The sequence below is a fragment of the Perca flavescens genome, chromosome 12 (genome assembly GCF_004354835.1).
Source record: "Perca flavescens isolate YP-PL-M2 chromosome 12, PFLA_1.0, whole genome shotgun sequence".
Lineage (NCBI taxonomy): Eukaryota > Metazoa > Chordata > Actinopteri > Perciformes > Percidae > Perca > Perca flavescens.
Genome location: NC_041342.1, coordinates 31,537,795 through 31,550,693, shown reverse-complemented (window position 1 = coordinate 31,550,693; position 12,899 = coordinate 31,537,795). Strand labels below are relative to the sequence as shown.

At 38.6% G+C, this 12,899-nt stretch overlaps 1 protein-coding gene and 1 long non-coding RNA gene across 2 annotated transcripts in view; one reads left to right on the top strand and one right to left on the bottom strand.

Annotated features, from left to right (window-relative positions):
- Nucleotides 1–6,351, top strand: part of myo10 (myosin X) — a 172,598-nt gene extending 166,247 nt beyond the window's left edge. Inside the window, exons 37-41 of the mRNA XM_028592842.1 lie at nucleotides 469–605; nucleotides 697–817; nucleotides 1,612–2,088; nucleotides 2,641–2,832; nucleotides 3,142–6,351. Of these exons, the coding sequence (XP_028448643.1) occupies nucleotides 469–605; nucleotides 697–817; nucleotides 1,612–2,088; nucleotides 2,641–2,832; nucleotides 3,142–3,252 (1,038 nt within the window). The 3' untranslated portion in view covers nucleotides 3,253–6,351. The remainder of the gene's footprint in view (nucleotides 1–468; nucleotides 606–696; nucleotides 818–1,611; nucleotides 2,089–2,640; nucleotides 2,833–3,141) is intronic.
- A 3,201-nt stretch (nucleotides 6,352–9,552) lies between these two features.
- LOC114565817 (uncharacterized) lies at nucleotides 9,553–12,158 on the bottom strand. The gene is made up of 4 exons (XR_003693980.1): nucleotides 12,107–12,158; nucleotides 10,824–10,941; nucleotides 10,476–10,566; nucleotides 9,553–10,103 (listed from the first exon to the last, which is right to left on the bottom strand). It is a non-coding gene; the product is annotated as an uncharacterized LOC114565817 (long non-coding RNA).
- Between the last annotated feature and the right edge of the window lie 741 nt (nucleotides 12,159–12,899).

Here is a 12,899-nt window from a genome sequence, read left to right as displayed (position 1 = left end):
GCAAAAGATTACAAATAAAAATATTATGGTGAAAATCCGCCATCATAATAGCAATGCTCCAAGGTCCAAACGCGCCTGGCTTTTACAGGGAATGGGAGATAACACTCTGATTGGTTTATTGCATTTTACGCACCAAACACGCCTATGAATTAATGAAGACATTAAGTACTACCCTTTTAAACCATGCGTCCGGCGCACAGACCCTTTTATCCACCGCCAAACTAGCAAAAGTGGATTTGGACACGCCCTAAACGCACCTGCGCCAGGCGCTTCACGCTGTGCGCTTAGATCGTTGAAATAGGGCCCATTCTGTTAACTTCTTAAACAGTCTTAAGGTATGAGAAGGTTACCTAACAATCCTCTTCAAAGTACAGTTCACATTTTAGTTCACATTCCACTTTCATGATTTAAATAGTTTGATCTGATCTGCAGATTTGAGTTGCTTGTATCTCATTCTGTGTGCTTTAGGTGGTGGAGAAGCTGATCCGAGGCCTGGCCATGGAGGACAGCAGGAACATGTTTGCTCTCTTTGAACAGAACGACACCACAGAGAAAGCCATCGAGAGCCGCACAGTGGTGGCCGACGTGCTCGCCAAGTTTGAAAAGTAAGCATCTAAGAGTCTGTGTTGTTAGTGTATGTTTTTTTTTGTCTGAAACAGAACAATGCTCTTCATGAACCGTCTCTCTGGTCTCCAGGCTTTCAGCCAGCCAAGACGAAAACAACATGGGCTGGAAGTTTTACTTCAAGCTCTACTGCTTCTTGGACACAGACAACGTTCCCAAAGACAGCGTGGAGTTTGCCTTCATGTTTGAACAGGTAAGTTTTAACTTAAAGTAATTCAAACCTTTAAATTTAAATAATTGTCCTGTGTAGAGCCATCATGTCTTACTCAGTAATTTATTAAGTTATTTGGTCTATGAATTGTCGGAAGAAATAACAATCACATTTTCTAAATTCCTTATCTTGTCCAACCAGGACTCCGAATTCCAAAAATATATAATCTTTCATGAAACATTACTTACAAGACTTTAATTTTCTGTTGACTGACTTAATTAATTGGCTAATAGTTCAAGCTCTAATAGATATTTAATAATTAACACAATTCTATTTTAGTAGTAGTAGATTAGTTTTTTTTTCTATCATTTCATTTTATAGATTTTTGCATTTTATTAATTGTAACATTGTTAGTTTCTTCAGTCAATCAAAACACTATCACACATTTGTATTAAGCAAGGGTGGGTATTATTTTTTTTTTACACAATGAATTGGGTCAATTTTGTCTAGTATTTTTAAAAAATTATGTTGATACAAGCACTGATGCATTTGAGCTTCTTTTATTAAATATAAAATTTAAATATAATATAAAATTAAATTAACATTTTTATATTCCTCATGGTATTGCACCTATAACTAGGTATAGTATCACAACTTGTTTTGCTCTAGTAATGATAGAACATTTATTTGGCTAAAATCTAAGTGTATAATAAATCAAATGTCTTGGATCGTTTATGTCATGTATTGAAAATGGCAGCTTTGGACAAAAGATAAGCTAACTTACTGAGGCAGTTGTTCTGGAAGCTTTCTTTATCTTACATTTTCTCTGTCTGCAGGCCCATGAAGCGGTCATTCGCGGTCAGTATCCGGGCCCTGAGGAGACGCTTCAGTTCCTGGCTGCCCTCAGACTTCAGTACCTCCAGGGAGATCACAGCTCCCAGGCCACCGTCCCCGAGATGTCCCAGGTGTTCCCCATGGCGCGATTGCGGGCCCGGGTGCAGAACTCTGCCAAGACGTTTGCTCCGGGCTCTGGCTCGGTGGCCGACCGCTCGGGGACTTCGGAGAGGAAACGCTCGAGTTTCCTGGAGGGAACGCTGAGGCGGAGCTTCAGGAGCGGCTCGCTGAGTCGGCAGAAGCTTGAGGAGGAGAACAGCCTGGAGGCGTGGATGAGGGAGGAGGCGGCGGCCGTGAGAACCAGCGTGATGGACAAGTGGAAGAAGCTGCAGGGGATGAACCAGGAGCAGGCCATGGTCAAATACATGGCTGTGGCGAAGGAGTGGCAGGGATACGGATCCACGCTGTTCAACGTGGAGGTGAGGACAGAAATTATGTCAAGTTTTTATGTGTCAGTCTGCTCGCTCGTTAGAATAGCTGCTATTTTTTACATTCTATGTTATTTTTTAATACTTCTCTTTACTTTATCTATATCATTTTCAAACTCCTATTTTCAAACTGTATTCATAAGAATATTTCTGTTTAAATACCAGCAAATAGAAATGATGAATGGTGTTATTGGCATTCAGTAGTTTTTTTAAGTTTGGGGGAATTAAAAAAAATACTTAGCTAAATCAAGCTAAGTGATGTACGGAAGAAGATAAGGGAAAATGCACAAAATGTATTTGAGTTCTGACTTTAAAGTCGGAATTCTGTGAAAAAAAAACTATCTGACTTTATTCTCAAAATTTGTTGATTTTCCCCATATATACGACTTTAAACTCAGAACTCAAATACATTTTTCACTTGTGGCCATAATCCTCTTCCGTAGGGATGATTTAATGTTCTACCATTTCAAGTTTAAATGTGAATCTGACCAAAAGTGTAAGAAAGGCCAGCCATCATGCTTGTTGTTTCTGCTTGTCATTTAGTGTCGGGACGGAGCGTTCCCCTTCGAGCTGTGGTTGGGCGTGAGCCGGGAGGCCATATCGGTGTACAAACGAGGAGAGCCGTGGCCTCTGGAGGTTTTCCCGTATGAACAGATTCTCTCCTTCGGCGCTCCGCTGGCCAACGCCTACAAGATCGCAGTTGAGGGCCGAGAGCTGGTCTTTGAAACGCAAATGGTTTGTACAAGAAAAGAAATTGTTCGTTTCATTTTTGAATGTTGGGTAACATCAGCATTGTCAAATCATTGACACACGTCAAACAGAAAAAGCACTGCAGCAATTTACCTTGGCAAGCGGATACGTTCCTAGCAGTGTTTACATTGGAATCAATTGCTTTCGAAATTCCATAAATGTTCGAGTGACTCAGCCTTAAAATCATAAATCCTCACACATTTACAAAAGCATGAACGAATGAAATGAAACACCAACCTTTCAATCTTGAAATATCATGTACTGTGTAAACACTCCTCTTCCTCTCCGCTGCAGGTTATGGACATTGCCAAGCTGATGAAGGCCTACATCAGCATGATTGTCAAGAAGCGATACAGCAACAGTCAGTCCATCAGCAGCCACGGCAGCCAGTGTACCGCCTGGTGAACTCCGCCCTTTAACCTTTGACCTTATGGCCTCTTACTGTGGTGCCGCAGAGCGTCAAACGTGGCCGCAGCAGCCCATGGATGGACGCCCATCCTCGGCGCTCTGGGCGGAGCAGCTCTTACATTTGACATGTCAGACTGACTCTGTGAATGTTGAAGACAAACCACAATGCTCTTAATGTTAATTAGCTCAAATGATTTTTTTTGACTGGTTTTATTCCAAAACAATAAACATCCACTTCTGATAGCTCAGAACCTTAAAAGAAACAAAGTGAGCAACCATTTCATTTTTTAGATGTAGTATGAACCATTTGAACTGTCTCTCAGGTCAAAGAGTGAAAATGTAAAGTAAACCAACTACAAGACTAACACTGGCTAATAAAGCAGCCTTGAATTGAATTGCCAATTTGAATCAAATGTCTTTGGTTTCTCCGCTTTTTCAAACTCTCTCCAATCAAACAAGCTACTTGAGTCATGTAACTTTTACACTGACAACACCACAAGCCCTACTTTGTTTGTAAACTTAAAATGCCTGGGTTAGGTTTGGGTTTGAGTTTAGAGTTAACCCTAACCCAATTTCCCCCTGGGATTATTAAAGTATTTCTGATTCTGATCCGATCAAAGGGGAAAAATATATACATTTACCTCAATGTCCTTAACAAGTATAGTAACATTTAATTAATTAATTTGCCTCCTAAAGCCAAGAAGGGCTCATGAACCTTGAATCTAAGGTTATATGAACGGGACGACATCTCAAAATATAAACGTTTCTACAATGAAACAATCTGTTATCCCTTAACAAATGCATGTAGAGGATGGTCTAACATAACACAATGTTGTGTTCAACAGCAAAACCCAGAGATGTATCTACAGTAAGTCCAATATCAAAATATAACCATTAAAATCAAGTGGCCCATAGCATCGGCAAGAACAAATTAAATAAAGGCTGTTAATTTAGTAATTTGACAAAACAAAAATACGACAGGAACAATTTATCCAAATGTTCCTCTGACATCTAGTGAACTCCTGATATAGCCAATGCAACAAATGCTACTTTTCCACTGTTTTTAAGACCAAAGAAAACCAGCTGAAGGTTCAGCACAAACTTATTTTTTCATCAGTTCTCGTTTAGGTGGAGTGGAGTTTTCTACTGAAGTGGAGATGTGTCTTGTTTTGGAATAAAACTGTTAATTTCTCCCTGATGCTAATGTGCTGTGGCAACACAAGGACTGTTGTTGCAGGATGGGGCTATTTGTTACTGAGGTTGTTGTTCGTGTGTCTGTGTGTGTGTGTGTGTGGGAGTTTTAAGAGGCGTGTGTCTATGTGTCGGAATGTAAAAAAACTAAGCAAAAGCAGAGAAGATAAAGAAAATAGTTAAAGACTTTTCCTCTGCTTTGAAGAACTCTGGGACTTGACCTATACAGACTTTCTTCAGGATGATCTGTTCACTGTAAATAGTATGCAACTGTACTCGTCTTAAGCATTTCAAGTTTGTAATTGATTGTTTTTGAATGATTTGCTGATCATTTCAAAGGTCACACGAGTTTAAACTAAAGCGGGAAGAACTCTACTCAAATCAGATTTTGCCTTATCGATGCCACTCTTGTTCCAGATTCTGGAAGGTGCTCCCATGTTCCCTTTACATACTTTTACACTGCAGAATCTGTCCAGCTACGCAAGTCATTCAAGCTAAACTCCAAATTCTGTTCTTGTAACAAATCTGTTAGTTTGTTAATAGCGAAGGCATATGTCAAAACTGTGTAAGCCCCCAAATCTGCAGCGTTAACTCATTGCAATGTGCCAGTCATCTGCCTCTCAGATTGGACACTTTTCACTCCAGAAAAGCAGCAATTTGATGACATTCACTCTCTATATCAACACACCCCAATGCTGTAGCTTGACTGGTTCTTAGCCAAATTTAAAGTGATGAATGTCAAAACTAATAATTTTAAGTTAGTTTAATTGCAGATGGGTTTTGAGAATGGTTTCAGATTGAACATGGTTCCAAATTTCTAAGAACTAAGGTTGTGCCTGGAGGAAATCTTTACTGTAAGATGATATGGATTGGCCAAAATCTAACTTCTCTGTCTGATTATTCAGTCCATAAACAGTTTGTCAATTATTTATCTAGAAAATGTATTATATTGCTAAATAAAACTACATGTCACCCACTCTTAATAGTAACAAGGAACTTGTTAGAAAACATTGTTTTCGAGCCACTAAACAACTGGTTGCTATAGTTATTAAAAAATGCCTGCAATCACCTACTTAATGTACTTCAGTATTATAAAAAGTAAAAACCTGCATACTAGGATATAAATAATAATTCTTCTGTTTTGACCACAGATGGTCCTTGTTTGCTATTCTACGTAGTCTCGCTTTGCCAGAACCTTCTACAAAGTGCGCCGGAGGAGGGTCTGGCTACTCCACATATCATTCGGGATGGGAGGAAAACGTGCTGTAGACTTATTCTACGTTACTGCTTTCCCGCACCTGTAAGCACTTAAAAATGCACAAAAGCCTAAAAATATGACTAAAAGACAGAAAAGGTAATTTTTGTCAAAACCTTCCAGATGTATATATGGCTTTTAAACAGTACGCAATTACCCTTTAAGTAAGTCAAACTGCAATGATTGAAACATTACTAGATTAAAATGCTGGCTTTCATCAGATTCCAGTTTGGATGACTTGCTCAGTTGTACTTTTTGCAGTGTAACATTCCTACAACATTTCACTGGAGCTCCGCGGGCGGCAGATCCCTCCAAAGATGCGTGTGCAGGTTTCTTCCACAGTGCCTTGTTGTATATTGTGTACACTTATTTTGTTTTCCATGTGTGGTTTCTTTTTGGTATAATGTGCAATGTTATATAAATATATATATTATATAATCACGCGGCTGTACATTTTATACTGTAAGTCTTTGCCTGATGACCACATGGAGATTTTCTCAAGATAAAAATCTTGTTTTTTGTATTTTTCTCTACGCAGCCATCCAACTGACAGTGGATTTGTGACACAATACTGGTATCTTGTTTCTTTTAAATCTGTATTAGCTGTGTTATGTATTGAAAGGATGATTCTAACAATAAATGATTACACATTTGGTCTGGAATCGCATTCACTGTAACAATTTCTCTCTTTATTTTATACTATTTTTATGCTATTTTTGGGTCTCTGTAAATTAGAGGGTGGTGTAGACCTACTAAAGCTGTGAAGTATCCTGAGATAACTTCTGATATGATTTGACACTATTAATACAATTGAATTTAATTGCACTAGGAAGAACATTCCTAAGCCCATTTATTTCTACTGAAAATGTCAATCTTTAACATGCGTATAGGATGGGTGTTGGCGGCCTGGGAATTAAAGAATCGATTTTAAATTTTTCAAGTCAGTCTTAAAACAATTTGTACTTAAAGAATGCACCTTGAGTTACGTATTTACATGCACTGTAGCTACCTGTATGTACAGTATGACCTTTGTACTACTAGAAAAAATGCAGACTATCACCAGACCTAACCTTTAATCGATTAGTACTTTTTTATAGACAGAAAATACAGATTACTTTGTTGCTGCATTATGACATCACAATCACTATTTGATTGTGTTATCTGCAGGACAACCAACGGGAAAGGACACGGATAAGGTATGAATAATTTGAAACATGTTATGTCTGTGTATGTTTCTTGGCAGAGGCGTTTGTCCACAATAAACAGTTTATTGTCATGGAAATATGTTCAGTGAACCAAAGTCGCCTACATCAAACATAAGTTGTCAACAACGCGTCACCAACTGGGAAACTCGGTTATCAAAATCCAGCCCAAGTTTCCCACCTCTGATTCCCACAGGAAGTGACGTGAATAATGACGTTTTCACTCTGAAAAATGTTTTTCCTGATGTCTGTGAACGCAGCAAAAGCTGCTTGCCGTCGCTGCGCTATCGTCATCGTGTAAAGCCCGCATCAACGGTTGTGATTGGTCCCTCGATTTGGAAAAATTGGAAATGGGCTTGAATGGGCTCTTGGCCAGACTGACATTTAGAGCAAATCTCAAATTTGCCAGAAGTTCGTAAGGGTTTTCCCATGCTATGTTTTGGATGTATTTATATCAATATGGGGATAATACTCAGGTGTCCAGAGCACTGATGGGCAATCCGATTACTTTTTTCAAGTAACGAGTAAAGTAGGGGATTACAATTGCAAAAAGTAATTAGATTACTGTTACTTCCCCATAAGCACTGCGTTACTTAACCATGATTCTGTTTCGTGAGTGACAATGACGTATGAGCGCCGCGACATCAGTGGTAATCACCGACGTGTTGTGTTGAACAAGAGACAACATGGAGCGTGGGAGAGAGCAGGACTAGAGCTGGGCCATTTGTTTCCCTAAAAAAAATCTGTGATTTTTTTATAAAAAACTCGATTTACAATTCGATTCGATTCCCCCCCCCTTCCATTTAAAACAAAATAACTGCGAACTGTAAATATATTTTAAAAATATATTTTTATTGTATTTAATTAAAGTACATCAACATAAACAAAATTGCAAAGGCAAACCCTTTCTCTAAGTGAAAAGTCACTGTGCAGTGTGCAACAAAGATTGTTAAACATCCAAATTATTTATACTGTATTTGGATTGAAAGAAAATCTAAAAAATTGATTTTTTGAAAATATGAATTGATTTAACCTACCAACTCGATTTTTAAATCAAATCGATTTTTTTCCCAGCCCTAAGCAGGACCATGCAGCGTTTAACAGAGGTGTCAAGTAACGAAGTACAAATACTTGGTTACCTTACTTAAGTAGAAATTTTGGGTATCTATACTTTACTGGAGTAATTATTTTACAGCATACTTTTTACTTCTACTCCTTACATTTTCACGGAATTATCTGTACTTTCTACTCCTTACATTTTAAAAATAGCCTCGTTACTCATAATTCAGTTCGGCTTGTTTTCATTCCGGCTCGTCATCGTTAAAAAAAAAACACCCACAAAAAACCCTATCCAGATCGCTCCATCCGGAGAGAGTGAATGTGATTGTGGTTGGATGAGAAGTATAAACATAGTCATTCCGACACCCTATTGGTTTGTACGCGATCCATCAAACCTGCACAGACCCGGTGCACCGGTGCTTTAACGACCGTTATCTACCGGACCGAATAGCAACGCGGATTTCGGTCCCTTATTATGTGCCGCTTAGAAGCCTGCGCTTCTCTCTGATGCTCCGAAAATGGACGTTAGAGGGAACTGAAACATCGCCGCACGGGACGCTAGTTAACACTACAGTTGGCAGCAGCTAACGTTAGCCTACGGTTAGCTAGCAGCTGGAGTAAACACGGTTAGAATTCTGACAGCTAAACGGTGTAAAAGTGTGTCTGTATTTCACTGGAGAGGATTGTAACACCAGACTAGCTGCCGTTGTCTGAAAAACACAGACACAGAGATGTGACACCTTTTTCAGCCCTTCTGAGTTTGCAGGTATGATTTTAATATTACATTATTATACCCACTGCGCAATGTGACGTCGAAGGGACGTCTTTTCCATGTAATTTTTGGACGTCCAATTTCGGTCCACTGAAGGGGTTGTTTTGTAACGCCAGGCGACGTCTTTTTTCGACGTCTACCGCACGTCTAATGTTGACGTCCGGGGGACCTCCGTGTAAGGGCTATTTATAGTCCAAATGTGGTCGTTTGTGGACGTCTTTTCAACGTCAAATTTAGACTAATTTTAGACGTTTTTATACTACTTTTATAACTGTAGTCCCATGTTTCAAGAGGATGGAGGACATGTTTTCTGTACCATGTGATCATTTTCCTGTGTAGCTGCAGGAAAATGAACTGGCACAGAATCCGCCACTCTCTGGAAACATGGGACTACAGTTATACACGTACAAATAAATCCCAATTTATTACTTTATTTTTTATTCAAAAATAAATTGTCCTAAATGGCATTAGAAGGGCACCAGACATATCAAGCACAATGTACAATTTATAAAGCGCTTTTGAGGGTACTCAAAGACAATTTATACAAGTTCAAATTATCATAGAAAATAGCACACTATAACACATTAAAAGCTATTCTGAAAATAAAAAAAACTTTTGATCATGTAGGTAGATTTTGAGATAATTAGCCTACATTGGTCTATACTAAGCGTGAATGTACAAAAATACTATTAAAAGCTTAAACCAGTGTTTTTTTAAAGTCTGAAACTGTGTGCTTCCTCTCAATCAAAGAGCTGGGGCACATTCAATGTCAAAACAGCACGTTTCCTGGGAACGGTGTGCAACAGCTTGAGTTATGTTTTCTCTCATTTGGTGGGTGTGTCTCAATTATTGGTTGTGTTCTAGGTGATACCCAATCAGTAGAGATGTGTCTGTAAACCTGTGCACCCAGTTTCAGTTTAAAAAAACATCACTTGCTTAGCCTTTCTCAATTTTTGGATACCTATGGGATCAGGATAATGTTATTTAAACCTAAAGACACTTTTGAGCAAAGAATAACATTTATTTATTAAGAAAAGTCATTATTTTTCTCAATCTGAAGGAGTCGCTGAAATATACAGCCTTTCTCTCTTTTGACTAAGCTGTGTATCCCTGCTTCACAACAGCAGTCTGTACAGGTTGGAGAACAAAAACTGATTGTCACACTAATACTACTGAACAAATTCAAGTACTGCTTATCATATTGTCCACTGTCCATCATAATGTCAATTATTTCAGTAAAAAAAAAAAAAAAAAGGCTGTCTCTGCTACAGCCTCTACTCCAGTCTGTTGCCAGTCAGGGAAGTCCTTGATGGCCTTCTCTGTGTCGGACTCAGGAAAGTAGGATTCCTCGGTGCTGCTGCTACTGCTGCTGCAAGAACAAAAGATTTGGGTTATGTGCGTTAATTTGAAGAAGTATGTTTTAATGCATGGACGTTTTTTTCAGGTTTTTTTCCCCGTCTCCCATTGTTTTTAAGAAGTGGTTGAGTAATAATTGTGACGTAAGGCTGGGGGAATAATAGTCGTTTTTTTGCAGATGTGAATAGAAGACCGGTTTTAAGGTTTAATGGTAATCACAATTATTTAAAAAAAAGCATTTACTTTTCATACCAAAAGGTGTCATTTTATGCTGCCCTCTCTTTACTTACTTACTTACTACTACTGCTGCTACTGCTACTACTACTACTATTTCCTTCTCTTTACTTCCTACTCCCATTTTCAATTGAGATTTTTGTAAACTTACCACAGATGATTCAGAAAAGTAATGACTGGGAATATGGCAGCTTTCCACATTTCCCCATTGAATATCTTGGTCATCATGGCAATTGAGAGATCTGAAAAATGGAAACATTAAAATAAGATTAGATCCTTAAATTAGTCCCACAGTTGGGATATTTTCAGTGATACTGCACCAAATGGAACATGCAATAAAGATAATGATAGAGGAAGTCTAGGAACCCTTGATCACACAGGGGATGGAAAAATAGAGCAACAAATAGGCCTAAGAATCATGAGCCCCAAATACTAAATAGATTTTGATTACAGGTGTGTAATTTGCATCATGCACCAAACTAATTAGGCAATAACATACCTGACTCTTTTTACTTGTTGATCAGGCTTATACACACACAAATAGTCTTGTGGTATGATGTCCTTCATCTCAGCATTACCTTCTCTCACAACTCCTGGCCACGTTTTCTGATCTTCCACTATACATCATACCAACATAAAAAAAGACTCACTATGTGAAAACTACTATCAAAAAAATGCTGCTCTTTGTAAGGATGCAGTATTTTTAGTATTGTAAACTATTGTTTTGCAATAAACACAGTGTATTCCTGACATTTAGTAGAAGATGGTGATGATATTCTTAGCAAGAACCACCTTTTTAATAAGGGATAACTAGTGAAACATGCAAACAACAGTCTACCAAATGCTATAAACATGATACAGAAAAGTTAAGTACCAATAAAATGAATTGTGATATTGATCTTAAAGTCAAATGTGATTCAATACGTCCATCGAACGTGTTTAGTCCCTGTTAAAGCCGATTATAAACGCTATCAGTTTTATGTTAAGTTAGCTAGCTAGGCTTATGGTCAATTTGACTGTCCTGACAGTAACTACATTAAGCTAACGCTAGCTTGTCAGGTAAATTATTTTTATTTAAGTAATCAAAGTTAGTGATATAGCTAGCAGTAAGAAAATTGTGGTAACAGGTGGCTATGCTCATCGGGGTTTTGAAGGCTAACGTTAGCCAACGAAAACGGGCACCATCTAATTACTGATGTTTTATGACCGTCAGCACTCCGAACGCCGTTGTCAAAACCAATTGTTAACCAGATTTAATGCTGAGTGCACAGAAACGAACCACAGTCTTACTAAAATGTCCTAAAATTAATTTTACATTGTGGTAATAAGCAGGGTAAAAATAGAACCTTATCACAATGGGAGTTAAAGTACGAACGTTAGCCTGCCATTAGACGGCCCCTGAACCTCTTCACCTTTTTTAAATATGATTTAGGTAGCTAACGTTAATGGCCTGTGTAACGTTAACGTTATAGTTAGCCACATTAAATTATGGAACAGCCAAATTAACTTACCGCAACAGACATAGCTAGCTAGCTAATGTAAACTTTACATTCAGATTCAATCAGATATGTACATTTAGCTAGAGCACGGATATTTTAATTTTAAATGAATGTGAAAAAGGACGGCTAGCGCGATGTTAACCTGATCTAACGGCTCTAAAGTTACTTTAAACCATGACATGGTGTAACTTACTAACACATCTTGTTATTTCTCAGAGCAACACCAACTTTCACATGCGAAAACGTCAAAATATTTGTATTAACATTACGTTAAGATGCTTACCATGGGGTTTGACAGCAGCAACGAAGCAGTCTCCATCCTAACCATTAGCTAGTAGACCAGGGCTATTCAATTACAAATTCTGTTGGGCCAGATTTTCTAACCGAGAAGGTTAGTTGGGCCAGTCATTTCAGCGGCGAAGCAGCTCGTAATGACACATTTTAAAACCAACACAAACAAATTTATTGAAAAACATGTAAGGTTTATTCATTGTTTCTCTTTTAACTTTGGTCAGTTTGCACAGCAAAAGCTGCATAGAAAACAATAAAAGAGCTAACTGAACAGAATCTGAGGTAGCTCCTACTTTTTCCACTTACAAAAGAAAAGAAACTGATCTCCTCTCTGAGACCACAGAAACGCTCCAGTGCTTTGCCTTTGGACAGCCACCTCACGTCATTATGCAAAAGCAGGTCTTGGTGCTCAGCAGACATTTCTGACAGCAGCATGCGGAATAAGCGGTGTTGGAGGCTTGATGTGGAGCAAATAAAATTAATTGTAGCCATCACGCTGTCCATTGCCGTTTTGAGCGCCCCGCTTAGTTTTGCGCACAACACCGCCTGATGCACAATGCAGTGTAAGGAGATCAACTGAGGTGCTACAGCGGACCAACGTGCTGCCAAACCATTCACTTTCCCTGTCATGGATGGAGCCCCATCTGTCACAAGCATGCACACACGCTTCATATCCAGACCATTGTCTTTAAAAAAAAAAAGCAGATATTTTCCCAAAAGACTATATCGCCAGTTGTGTGTCCTTCTAACGGCAGTAGGCCGTCAAAAAACGGACATATATGCAC